General features: G+C 39.5%; 1 protein-coding gene across 1 annotated transcript in view; it reads left to right on the top strand.

Annotated features, from left to right (window-relative positions):
• Nucleotides 1–11,963: 11,963 nt before the first annotated feature.
• Nucleotides 11,964–12,766, top strand: part of AGPAT4 (1-acylglycerol-3-phosphate O-acyltransferase 4) — a 56,320-nt gene continuing 55,517 nt past the window's right edge. Inside the window, exon 1 of the mRNA XM_009999993.1 lies at nt 11,964–12,141. Coding sequence (XP_009998295.1) covers nt 11,964–12,141 — 178 coding nt within the window. The remainder of the gene's footprint in view (nt 12,142–12,766) is intronic.

Below are 12,766 nucleotides of genomic sequence, written 5' to 3'. Positions count from 1 at the left end.
CCGGAGCTGAGGCAGCGGGAGCCGTGGCCGGGCGGAGGAGAGAGGGAGTCTGCCTCCCCGCTGGTGTGTTCGTGTGTTGCGGGAGCTCTGCCTTTCATCCGGCTGTGTCGCTTCATCGAGATAGCCGAATTAAATTATAGCCACACGCTGACTTAAGGTGTGGCGACTGATACCGTGTGGTGCAGGGAAAACTACAAGGGCAGTCTTTTTATAACTCAGAAGTGATCCTTTGTAGTGTTTATTTCAACAAGTGAGCGGTCGCTAGTATGGGTGGAAAGACAATCAAGAAGAGTCTGTCTGAACAATGTTACCCCGAGACTTCTGGTTTTTTAATCTTTGTTACACATTTCTGAGAGTTGTAAGTGTTTCAAGACCATGTGCAAACATCTAAGAATGATGTACCTCAGTAAGTGCTTGTGTGGCGGAGTGTAGCCTTGCTGCTACACGGAAACAAAACCACAACCAAACAAAAACAAAACCCAGAAAAAAAAAAAACCAAAACAACAACAAAAGAACCGTAAGCATTTCTTTAAAAACAATGATGTGTCCAGCCCAGGAAGTTGTACCAGGGGTTGTAGGCTCAGCTTGTACTGATAGTCACTTCACACTAAGAGTGAGTTGTAAAAGAATTAAAACCTGGTGAAACAGAGAAGCTATGGAACAACTTCAGCTGAAATTTGCAGCCTTCTTTCTCCTCTGATTTCTCATGTGAATGATAGGATTACTGTAAACATATAGGGGTCTGTATAGTATGCCAAGACCTCCTCTGTATAAATACTGACTGTATGGATCACTAGCATACATGATGTGCTGTAAATGTTTGCTCTCATTTACCAACCAGTAGTTTTCTCTAGCTTTTTGTATCTCATCTAATGCTGTGTTTTTCAAAATATGGATCGAAATAAATTTAGATTCGTTTTAGGAATTTGTGTAAATTATGCATAGTTTTGCTTTTTCCTATTAATGTTTTGCATAACAATGCCCAAGTAAGCTGTATCTAAAAATGAAACTTTGTGTTTTATGGAGGACAGGGGACCAGGATTCGTATGAAAGAACATACCAGAAAGCCTGCAATGAACTGAGAAAGTATTGTAAAGTATTGAAAGCTGCTGATGGATAAAGATTGCTCTTAAGCAAAGTTTTGTTGTATAGTTGGTAAGCCCTTAAATACCAGATTTTTACAAGTGCTTCACAAGAAGCTTCAGGAGTGCAGAAACTGCGCCAAGATCAGCACTTGTCCAGAGTCACAGAACAGAGAACACTGCATGGAAATTAACTGTGGTTTTTGAAACCCAGTAGGTGTCACTTTGGTAGGAGGTTGTTTTTCATTCGTTCTTGCTCTGTTCATGCAAAATCCAGAAGCACTGAAGCAGTGTTCTTTTGTCTGGACTGAAGTGTGCTTTCCTGGAGTGACAGTTGTACGTAACTTACAATTTAATGTATTTACTGTACCGTAACAGAGAAGAGCTTCTCCTACAGAGAAGGGTTCTTTTGCAGGTGATGGATGAGGATCCTATGACTGTGGTCTGTCCTTCCAAAAAGAGGTGGTTTTTTTGTTTTCTGTCATGTACCCTGATTTTATTGCTGGAAGGTGAGGACTGAAAATAATGCCCCTTGCAGTCTCTTCAACACAGGAAGACTGCTGTGCTGAGGTTCGTCAGGTATCATTCTTGTGTTGCAAATGTGCACTTTGTGGCCCTTAGAATTTGTGTTAGTAATTTGGTCTTAAATTTTAAGAAGTCGAATGTTCATTGGGTGATGTAGATGAACACTTTCCTAATTGCATCACTACTACTGCCGTTGGTATATCCTGATAAGGGAGCAGATAACCAAAAGGGCAACCACACACACATGCACCATCAGTGTGCTTTAGTCAGCAAAAGCTGTTGCAGCTCTGGGCCTTCCTCGATAGAGAAAACGTTATATGAGTCAAGGCAACTCGTGTGTATTTGACTTAGTTGTACTGAATGCAGTGGGATTTTGTGTAAGGCAACTAGAAATGCGACTGAGAGCTGTACCCTGTATGCTTTGTTGCATTTTGGTGCAGCTGAGTGTGTGTTTTTTCTGAAGTGCTTTGCCTGTGGTGTGGCTTTCCCTAATGATTCTGTTTCAGGCATTTGGGAGAGTTTGCCGTCAGCCTGTTGTTTGTTGGTCTTTTGCTCATTCACATCTGACTGTGTGTTGAGCACCCTGATCACCTCTGACTAATGCTGGTGTGCTGCTCAGGAACTGCTGACTCACTCCATTTTTGTGCTTTTCCCCTGTCCTCTTCTAGTGCTTCAGTCTAGAGATGTGGGGTCAAGGTAAGGTCAGGAAAAGAGGAAATGGAAATGAACTAGAATAAGTGTTTATTATGGCAAGTATGAAGATGCTGTAAAGACCCCTCTTTGATAATGTGAGAAAAAGATGATGGCTGTAGTAAATGTCCTGAAAAGGTACATAAACCATGTATTAGGAACTGGGCAGCCTGTAGTGAGCATACAGTTGGATGTGGTCCTGCTAGTGGACTGCTCTTAAGTTTGAATTTAAAGCCTTTTTACTTACTTGCCTTCATTTTCACTTTCAGCCTTTCTGTCTGTCTTGTGTTCTGCCACAAAGAGATTACCACTGAAGCAATTTTCTGCTGCTTGCAGAAGGACTGACCTAGCTTGAGGTTTCTGCTGTAGCATAAATAACAGGAACAGGGTAAGTCAATTAACCAGTTCTAGTCTGGAAAAAAGTTAGATGTAAAGGTCACAGAGAGCATTTAATTCCCAAAAGGTCAGAAGCTGTGGGCAGAGATGAGCACAGTGATTTCACGTGTATATGTGATCATTTATTAACAACTGAAAAAATTCTGACCAGATCTGCCTTTAATCTGATCAACAAAGTTAGATTTTAATCACATTTTTCCATCAGGATCCAGGTGAATGAAAATATTTGCATGTGCAGATTTGGTTGGCAGAACATGCAGGTTTTTTCACCTCCCAGGAAAACGGGGCTGATTCAAAACCTGCTGATAAAGACAGGGAAAGGACATATTTCGGGGAAATCTATGAGTAGAAATGGCACATGTTTTTTACTCCATTTCAGGTGTCAGCTACTGTGAGGAAGTTAAGCTGTGTCCTGGTTCTCGCCCTCTTTCCATGTTATCTCTGTTTCATGCATCCTAGTTTTCTTCTTCTTACTGTGTATTTCGGAAAATACCATTCTTACAGATGCTGCTTTTGGAAGCATTCTGTCTGCATCAGCCTACACCTGCACTTGAATAATTTATGAGGTTTCCCTCATCGAGTCACTGGTGGTTTGTCAATGGTTAACAGGGGTCTAGGTTTTTTTATAGTTCTGAGGATATGTTTAGACAGTGCTGAAACTTGCACAGACATTTACTTCCCCCCCCTCCCCTTGATCTGGTATAAATGAAAATTACCATAAAACGATGCAGTAACACCAGTGTTGCCAAATATACAAATAGTAGGCAGGAATGATACCACTGTCTTCCCACAATCAACAAATGTGAAACAGGTATCTAGAAGATCAAAGTCATTGATAGAAATGGTCCATTCATGTTGCCCAATAGTAGTAAAGGTACAGTGGGGTTATAAATAAGCAGAAAGATAACTGGGAAAGTGCTGTTTGAAAGTTCATTGAGTCTTCAGTGCATCACTGTCTGTACATACCTATGTCTGTACCTCTGAGAGTGTGCATAAATATTGCATTGAACCCAAGACAGAGACAGAGAAAAGCTTAATTCTTCATTTTCTGTATTTAAACCTTGTAAAACTGTCTCAAAATTATCTGAAGTTAGTGGGGCAAATGCTGAAAGGTAGACTTTTAGGAGGATTTAGGCGCTTGAAGTTGCAGGTCATTTAATTTAGTGCAAAATTTATAGAAATGTTACTGGATTCTTACTAGCATGTTTTGGAACTGCAACATCTGCATACTTGCCTTCCAGTATTAAGCATTGTCACTGAACGATTTTTCTGGAGGTTTATGGTGGTTTTGACTAGCCTTAGATTTAGGTGCTGAGAATGCAAGTTCATTGATTAGTTATATTACATTTGGCTGTTTTAGAGGGATAATGTTTTCCAAACAACAAGGACTATTGAAGCTTGTTGAGATTTCGTTTGGCTTCAACAGGATTTGAATCAGGTCCAAAATGAAACCTCCCTTTATTAACAGACTTGATAAACCTAGTGCCTATGATAAAGGCGTTTAGTCTCTGAAGTTCTAAAATCAGGCTGTTAGAGGAGAAAGTGAAGGCTGAAAGTGTTCTAAATTCACGGTGTAGCAGAACAGTTCTGAACACTGGAGTCAGAGAGGCAGAGGTGTGTGAAAACTTACGTGGAATAGGACCTCTGAAATGTGGGTAAAGCGGTCACCATGTTTATTTGAGTTTTTACCTGGCATCTGGATGTATGATTGTGTTGTCTGTGAGTGCAGCTGAGCCTTTCACTGAGGATGGTGTCTTATTTTTCAGAACCATACCAACCATTTCTCAGCTGTAAGACGTATGTTTTTCTAAGTACTGGGTGTTACTTCTTTAATGCAGGAGATTATTTTTAAAAAAAATAATAAATCTGGAAGATTCCCTGCCACATTCGTTCTTCAGTTGAACTATTTTCTATGGAAAGAAGCATTAGAAAATACTTAATGAATAAATACTGATATCTTTTGTATCCCTGTCTTGGTATGGCTACATCTAGTGTATGAACTGTCATTTCTAATTTTGTGATGTGTTTTTTATAAAAGAGAAATTCAGCTATTTCCTACTCTTCAGTGTCATACAATAGAATACAGCCAAATTAAATTAATACTTGGAGGTTAAAACAAAGCTTGCAACTCTTTTCCTGTTTAACATTTCCTTAGTATTCAAAGAGGTATTAATGTTATTTCATATTAATTAAAAATATGGAAATAGCTTAGCTGAAGGAGGCAATTTACTGTCATAAAAGGCCAAAAAAACGAACAACTCACTGGCAGTTATTATCAGGTGGATGGCACTTTTCAATTCCAGCACTGTTAACAACATCTTGTGATTTGTACTGGAAGTGTTTGGATCCGCTCACAGATGAGATCAGTACTGTTCCCTCATTCCTCTTTGATTAGGAAGCACTGAGGATGTGGCTGGTCCCATGCACCCTGTGTGTCTATGGCACTGTTGTCAGTAGGGCTCAGATCTGCCAAGGGGGAGAATGCGGTTGCCTCCAGCAGGCCATACAGCTGCTCAGAGAGAGACACTATGTTAAAAAGTATTTATACTGTTTTTTTAGGGACATTAGAAAATTTGTTACCATCCCACAGTCTGGTGGTGGAAGTCCCACTTGTAAACCAGTGTACTACCACCATGGTGTTTTTTCTCAGCTCAGTGATTTCTGCCCTATCTCTGCCACTTGCCAGATTTATTTTTATTTTTTAATATTTTTGCTGCCACAGATTATAGATTATACATAAATTGCATTTTCTAGGTTTCTTAAACAAAACAACAAAGCCACACAAGTTCTAGGAAAAGGCTTAAAGAGGCTACCCAAAATTACTAAAATGTAAATCTCAGTTCCAGAAAATAAAAAGAGGTCATGTTATAGGAGTGTACTGAGGAAGGAAAACTATCCTTTTCCCAGTGCTGCTGATTTTTATTTTTTGATTGTTGTCATTGGAGCATCTAGCAATGCCTTTAATGTCTTCTTGGGAATTAATGAAGGAGTAATGAGAGAGATGTAAGTTTCTGTGCATGTGCACACAATGCTGTCGGCTTGTTATCACAGAATGGTTTGTGTTGGAAAGGACCTTAAACATCATCTAGTTTCAACCCCCATGCTTGGGCAGGATCACCTTCCACTAGACCAAGTTGATCAAAGCCCCATCCAACTTGGCTTTGAACACTTCCAAGGATGAGGCATCCACAACTTTGCTGGGTAAACTGTTCAAGTGTCTCACCACCGTCACAGTGAAGGCCTACAGGCTTTTCTGTAGGCCCTCTTCAGCTACTGGAAGGCTGCTATAAGGTCTTCTTAGAGCCTTCTCTTCAGGCTGAACAATGCCAACACTCTCAGCCTGTCTTCATAGGAGACATACCCCAACTCTCTGATCATCTTTGTGGCCATCCATGTCCTTCTTGTTTTGGGGGCTCCAGAGCTGTACTTCACCTGAAAATATTTTTAATATCTTTGCAGGAGCTTGAAACAGAAGTGCTTAAGTTCAAGAGGTTTATCCTCTTCAAATAAATGCATCCCTCAGCATCAAGCCCTGCAGTTTCTAAACAGCACACCTCCAGGAGTTTGGTATTGCTTTGTGTTTAAGCCCAGCTCTTTATGGCTTCTTTGTTCAGCTCCCTTCTCCCTGAATAGTTCATGCTCCTGGAAGAGGGAGCAAAACTGAACTGCTTCTCACCAGAACTTGGGCAGTGACTTCCCATCTTGCCCTCTCCTTCCCAGCCTATGTGTGTCTCTCCCAGCTTGCCATTGCCCCCCTTGCCTTGCTGTATAAACACTTTCATTTCTATGTGGTACGGGGACAAATGTTGAGGCTGTGGGAGGTATCAGCAGCTATGCTGTGCATTTTATCAGCAGATATGAATACACGGATAGAGATCTTGCATCCTGGCAGGCATGCACAGTTTGCATAGCTGTCTTGCTCTACGTTAGATCACAGCAGGAAGGAAATATAAAAGAAGGGGAAAGCATTATTATATAGTAACCATTAAAAATCCCCTGGCTTATTTTAATTTCTTCAGTTCATATTCTGTTATGCTGATTATCTCTGTGCTCAACAGCTTGCTATAAAAACTCAGTTTTTATAGCAAGTCTAAAAATTGGAAATCTTAAAACTTGCTGGTAGATAGTATTAATCTTTCGGCCTTTGAAACAGCCGAACTAACTGATCTCTCCTTTGTAGTGGTGTGTGTTACAAAATATACAGTTCAGGAATGCATTATTCGTCAGGAAAATCTAGAAACATTCTTAAGTTGGGGAAAGGACTTAATCAGTTTCTCCCCTGATTCAAGACTTTTCTGAGGAGGTGTGGTGGGTTGACGTTGGCTGGCTGCCAGGTACACATCAAGCTGCTCCCTCACTCCCCTTATTCATCAGGATGGGAAGAAAATAAAACGAAAAAGCTCATGAGTTTAAATAAGGATAAAGAGATCACTAACCAGTTACCATCATAGGCAAAACAGATTCCACTTGGGGAAGATAAAGTTAATTTATTACCAATTGATAACAGCAGGAGAGTGAACAGAGACAGAACTAAAACTACCTTCCCCAAAGCCCTGTCTTCTTCCCAGCCTCAACTTTACTGTTCTACCTCCCCTGCCCCTTGCTACACCCCAAGTGGCACAGGGGGATGGGAACAGGGATTGCAGTCACTCCATAGGAGTTTCTCTCTGCCGCTCCTTTCTCATGCTATTCCCCTACTCCTACTGTGGTCTCTCCCACAGGGTTACAGTCCTTCAAAACAGACTGCTCCAGCCTGAATTCCCCACAGGCTGCAGTTCCCACCAGAAAGCCTCTCACTGAGTTGGCTCCCTTCCATGGGCTACAGTGGGACAACCTGCTTCACCATGGTTTTCATCATGGTTTTCACCACAAACTGCAGGAAAATATCTTCTCTGGTGTCTGGAGCACCTCCTTCTTCACTGACTTTGGTGTCTGCAGGGTTGTTTTTCTCATGTTTCTTTTACTCACAGCTTGTCCACAGCATTTTTCGCCTTTCTTAAATGTGTTATCACAGAGGTGCCACCAGCATTGATGCTTCGGCCTATATTGAGTTCCTTGGCTCTCTTTGATGTAGGGGGCAGCTCCTGGTGTTTTCTCACAGAAGCTATTCCTGCAGCTCCCCTTGCTACCAAAACCTTGTCATGTAAACCCAATGCGGGAAGTAACGTTCTAGTCTTTGCCGCTGGGAGAGGTGGGAAGTGATTCAAACCCTAATGAAGCATGAGACAAATAGATGGATAATTCTATAGCAGATGGACTCTGCTATGAAATACAGTACTGCTACCTGTGCTGTTCTGATGGAACTGAAATACACTTGAAGACACTAAGTGAAACTGCTGCTATCTGTAACTCATCCATCCAAATATCTGGCTTGGGTGAGAAGTACATGAATGGGCATCATTGTCATATGACTGATTGTTCTTGACTTGCAGCAAAGCATTTAAAGACTGTGTCAAAGAGTAGACTTAAGTGAAAACCTTTGCATAGGCTTGAAACATGTTGTTCTAAAAATAACTGGGTATAGTGCTATCTTGCACTATATAGCTTAGTCCAGATGCTGTCAGATAGGGGCTTTCTTGCTTTCCACATTCCAAAGACTCTATTTACTACATAAACTTTGGACAAGGTTGGTGAGAGTTCTTTGCTTCATTCTTGTGCTTTTGTTAAAAGTACAAACAGTTGTGTTCTTTAATGAGATCACTTGTAGTCTTGAAACTCTTACAGACTTTGGGGTACAAAATAGCATTGTAAATTTGCCATAGCCTCTGCCAGAAGAGAGGTGTTCACCTTGCATGTTGCTGGTGTAATGTTGCCTTTTCTTCTGCATCCTCCTGGTCAGTTATTCTAAGCAGAAGGAAATGGGAAATGCTGAAAGTAATAGTGGATCATAGTAGACCTTGCTGAGGAATGAAACTTGGAAAGAAAAGAGGTAGAGTGAATAAATGTAGAGTTTGCATTTAAACCCAATCCTGTGATTTCTTAGTCCCATGAATAGATGCTTGTTGACTTGCTCCCAAGACAGACATTTGAGGTTTGAGTCTTTTGTTTTATATCCAAAGGAAAGCTGTTACTAAAGAACGTCCCTGTCTGGTTTTGATGCACTGGCTGGCCATTTTCTCCAAATTCATTTTAAGAGGTGTTTGATAGAAGAGAGCTTCTTGACAGCTCTCTGATCTTAATAGCTTCTGAGAAAACGCATTGACTGGCCCTTTTGTTTTCAAAAGATTGCTGTAATTTTCAGTCATTATCTATAAGGAAATCAGTGTAATTTATTAAACCAGTATCATGGATTAAGAATTAAAAACCTGATTCTTTATCACTTAAGCTGGTGTTACATTGATGTTACCCATGAGGAGCTTTAGTAAGAGAAAGAGCAAGTGGAGTAAGTTCCTATGAAGTATTTAAAAGCAAGCTTCTAGACCGCTTTCATAGCTCAGAATTGATTCTTGAAAATTAATTTATGGTTTTCTATTGCTTATACCAAGAATAAACTGCATTTCTTGGAGTCTGGGTAATGAAAACATTCCAAAAAGTATCATATTAAAAAAATCTTCAAAAATGAGCTTATGCTTGAGAAACAGAACACTTGGTTAGCACTCTGTATGCAACATTTGGGTTCCAGATTTTGTAAGGAAAACACCTGACATTTAATCAGAAGGGAAAATGTATCTCTTTAGTTTCCCTACATTTCAGAAAAGCAAAATTTATGCAGTAGTTCTAATTTCTTGTTCCTTTTACAAGCAAGTTGGGCTAGGGACATTTCAGTGGTACTGCTTAAGTAGATTTAGTTTGCCTTTAAAATATATCTTAGAAGCTTTACAGCACTGAAATTTGATGACTGAGATATGAAAACAAAGAATAAATTGCTTTCAAACATTCCATTGTGGGTTCATAAAATTGTAAAATAGTAATCATGTTTTATCAGGGTCATCTCATCTTTGTTTATTTTAATTCTGCAAACTTTTGTTTTAAAGACCCAGTATGAAGTAAATGATTCACATAATCATAACATTTTAGCACAGTTTGACTACTATGACAATGAAAAAAAGTCAGTTGGTGGTCTAATGCACAGGAATTCTTCCTTGTCAGAAAGTCTGTTGATCAACTGAATAGATTTCTGTTGATTATATTAAATAGTGAATTTTTGGATCTCCACTGTAAGTAGACAGTGCGTTAATCTTATTTTATGTATGGATTTTTTTTTTTAATTTATTTTTTTTCCAGCCCCTTACTGATCTCTGTGAATTACATTAGATTAGAGAGATTCTGTGGGATGGAATTAAACAGTCCAGCTAGCACAAAGAACTGTTGATCAATTTTAGTCAAGGACAGTAGGATAAACCTAGTCATCAGGGTTTTGGGCACTGCACCATTTTTTTAACCCACTGATTTGTAAGTAATGGGTTGCTTCCATTCTGGCTGTTTTAAAGAAGTGATCTAATCCTGCTACTTTGTGAAATACAGTAGTCTTTGTTAGGGAACTGAAATCTTGTGTCTTTCACTGTAAACTTACTCAAAATTTGGGTTTGCCTTTAGAAAGTGTTTGACTCTACCTTCAGAGAATGCAGTGGAGTGGTTGGGGCATGAATCACTGCAATGGTTCCTACTAGGCAGCATTTATCATTCTACTTAGCCTTCAACAAAAACAAAGCCTTTGGTCAAAGCCCATGCTAATAAATTGTCTACTGCCCTCACAAACATATCTCTAGTAGAATGGTTGGTTAAAGCTGGAAAAGTTTTTTTGCAAGTATCATGACAGCAGTTACTACAATGAACAGGGGCTGCTTCTTCCATTCTGGCTACAGGTGGTGACTGCTTTGGTACTGAATACTACAAGTCTGTGATACACAAAAGGCACATTTTTTCTACTAATTATAGGCTTGCGACTGCCATAAATTCTTGATATAAATTATACAACAATACAGATTCTCTTTCTTAAATTTTTCTTCATCTTCCTTGTGGTTGAAAACCTGGCTAAATCACTTCCTATCGCTTTGCAGCAATTTTTGTGTGTGCTCTTTGCTGTGGTAAGCATAGTCAGCAAGGACAGTAAAACATGTTTCAGGACACTGATCTAGACACAGTGCCTCACATAATGGGGTCTCATATAAACTAAAAGGAGAGACATAAAGGTTTTTTTCATCAGTTAATTCCCTGGGGTGCTGACAGCCGCTGTTTTGTTACTGCCTATGACTGACACATGCAGAAATACTGTCTCAGGTCTTCCTCCCTGGGCAAACTCTCCTATGCCTTGGAGGGAGAAACAGTGTAGGAATGGAACATGATGGCAGCACCTCCTGCTTAAGTGTATTCAAAATGCAAGCATGTTGTTTACTGAGAATTCATGTTTTTATATATTTTTCTCATAGCAAATGAGACTAGTGTTTGTGGTCATGATGGTGGGGGGAGTTCAATATGGTATTCCATAGGTCAGAACTCTTGGACACTGCCTCTGAATGCTCAGCTGCTGAGGTTGGACTGGTTCTTTCCATAATTATACAAACATAAGTACCAAGGAGTTGGGGTTTTTTTGCTGGGAAAACTGTTGGGTTATGGGTTAGTATTGCTATTGATGTTTCCTTTCTGGGTTTATGGAGTATGACTGGAAGAATTACAGTGTCAAGGAATAATTGAACAAATTCTATGTTTTGTGTAGAGCCAAACTTTTATTCTCATGCCAAAATAAACTGATACTTGAATGTGACAAGGGAACAAGCCAATAAAGCCAGAATTAAGGAGCTGCCACTGCCTCTTGGTTAGGGAACATGGCATGTAGAGGAATGCACAACTTCTAACATAAAGCTCTGAAGCTTGCTTTTACTTTGGGGCTGCTCTGGAAGATAGTGGATGCCATGGTATATGTCTTATGAAGTACAGACAACTCAATTCTAAATGTAAGTGGATTATTTTGCTTATAAATTATCAAAAAGGGCCCAATAGAGGAGTATTGCAGTCCATGGAATGGAGTCATATGCTTATGGGTTTTGCAGAATTAGGACTGAAATGTGAAAATTTGTTTCCAAAGCCAAATGTAAATTGATTCAGAAATATGGTGTTCTCTTTTTGTGTTTAGTTTTGCAAGTATTGTCATGAGGTCTTTTTCTACAATAGAATCAACTTTATTTGGTGTATTTAAGTGTAAAATGGAAAGTCTGTATTAATAGTCTGTTTGTAAAAGTAAATACACTCTAACCACTGATCTTATTTGGTTTTGCAGGTGGTCTTCTGAATTTCGGGTCTGAAGGTAACCTCTTGATTTGTCAGCAAATCATGGACATCGTTGGCTTTCTGAAGTCTCAATTCATTTTCCACCTTCTGATTTGCTACATATTTATAGTGTCAGGACTGATCATTAACTTCATTCAACTTTTTACACTTTTACTGTGGCCAATCAACAAGCAACTGTTCAGGAGGATCAACTGCAGGCTGGCTTACTGCATATCAAGCCGTAAGATTTATTTTTATTTTTTTAAAAATATTTTCATATTTTATCTTAAGGAGTTGGTAAAAAAGTTCTGAAACAGTTTTCAAGGTAACCTACATAAAGCTCGTTACTGCTTCCCACAGCACTTGCATTTGTGTGAGGAGATGTTTGCTTTGTTGAAGTGCCTTGTCCTGTTGAATTGGTTTGGTGTTTTATAGTGGGATACTGGCTTGACTCAGGATGTTGAAGAAAGACTGCCTCTCATTTGGCTATCCATCATGTTCCATTAAGCCATGAGAAATATTGACCAAATAATAGCTGAACTGGCTGAGATGCATTATCTGTAAGATTACAGTGTTAACAAGTCACTTCCAATAGTGCTTTCAATCTTTTTATCATGCATACTGTATGTTTGAAGTAATGGAATGTAGAAAATACTGTACAGCTGTATACCAGTGTATAGGTAGGTTTATTATTATTATTTTTCATGTAATGTCTTCTGCCCCATTCTTCCTTCTACTTAATACAGAGACATTAGCTACTCTATATTCTCAAGACTAAATCCTTTAGCTGCCCTCAACCTAGTCTCATCTATACTGGGGCCTGGTCTCTGTGTAATAGCAAGTAAAACTGCATGCTTGTTCTTGGT

This window comes from Chaetura pelagica, unplaced genomic scaffold, assembly GCF_000747805.2.
Source record: "Chaetura pelagica isolate M959 unplaced genomic scaffold, ChaPel_1.0 scaffold135, whole genome shotgun sequence".
In the NCBI taxonomy this organism is placed as follows: Eukaryota; Metazoa; Chordata; class Aves; order Apodiformes; family Apodidae; genus Chaetura; species Chaetura pelagica.
The sequence above is the reverse complement of the archived record's forward strand: the minus strand, read 5'-3'. Positions and strand labels throughout refer to the sequence as shown.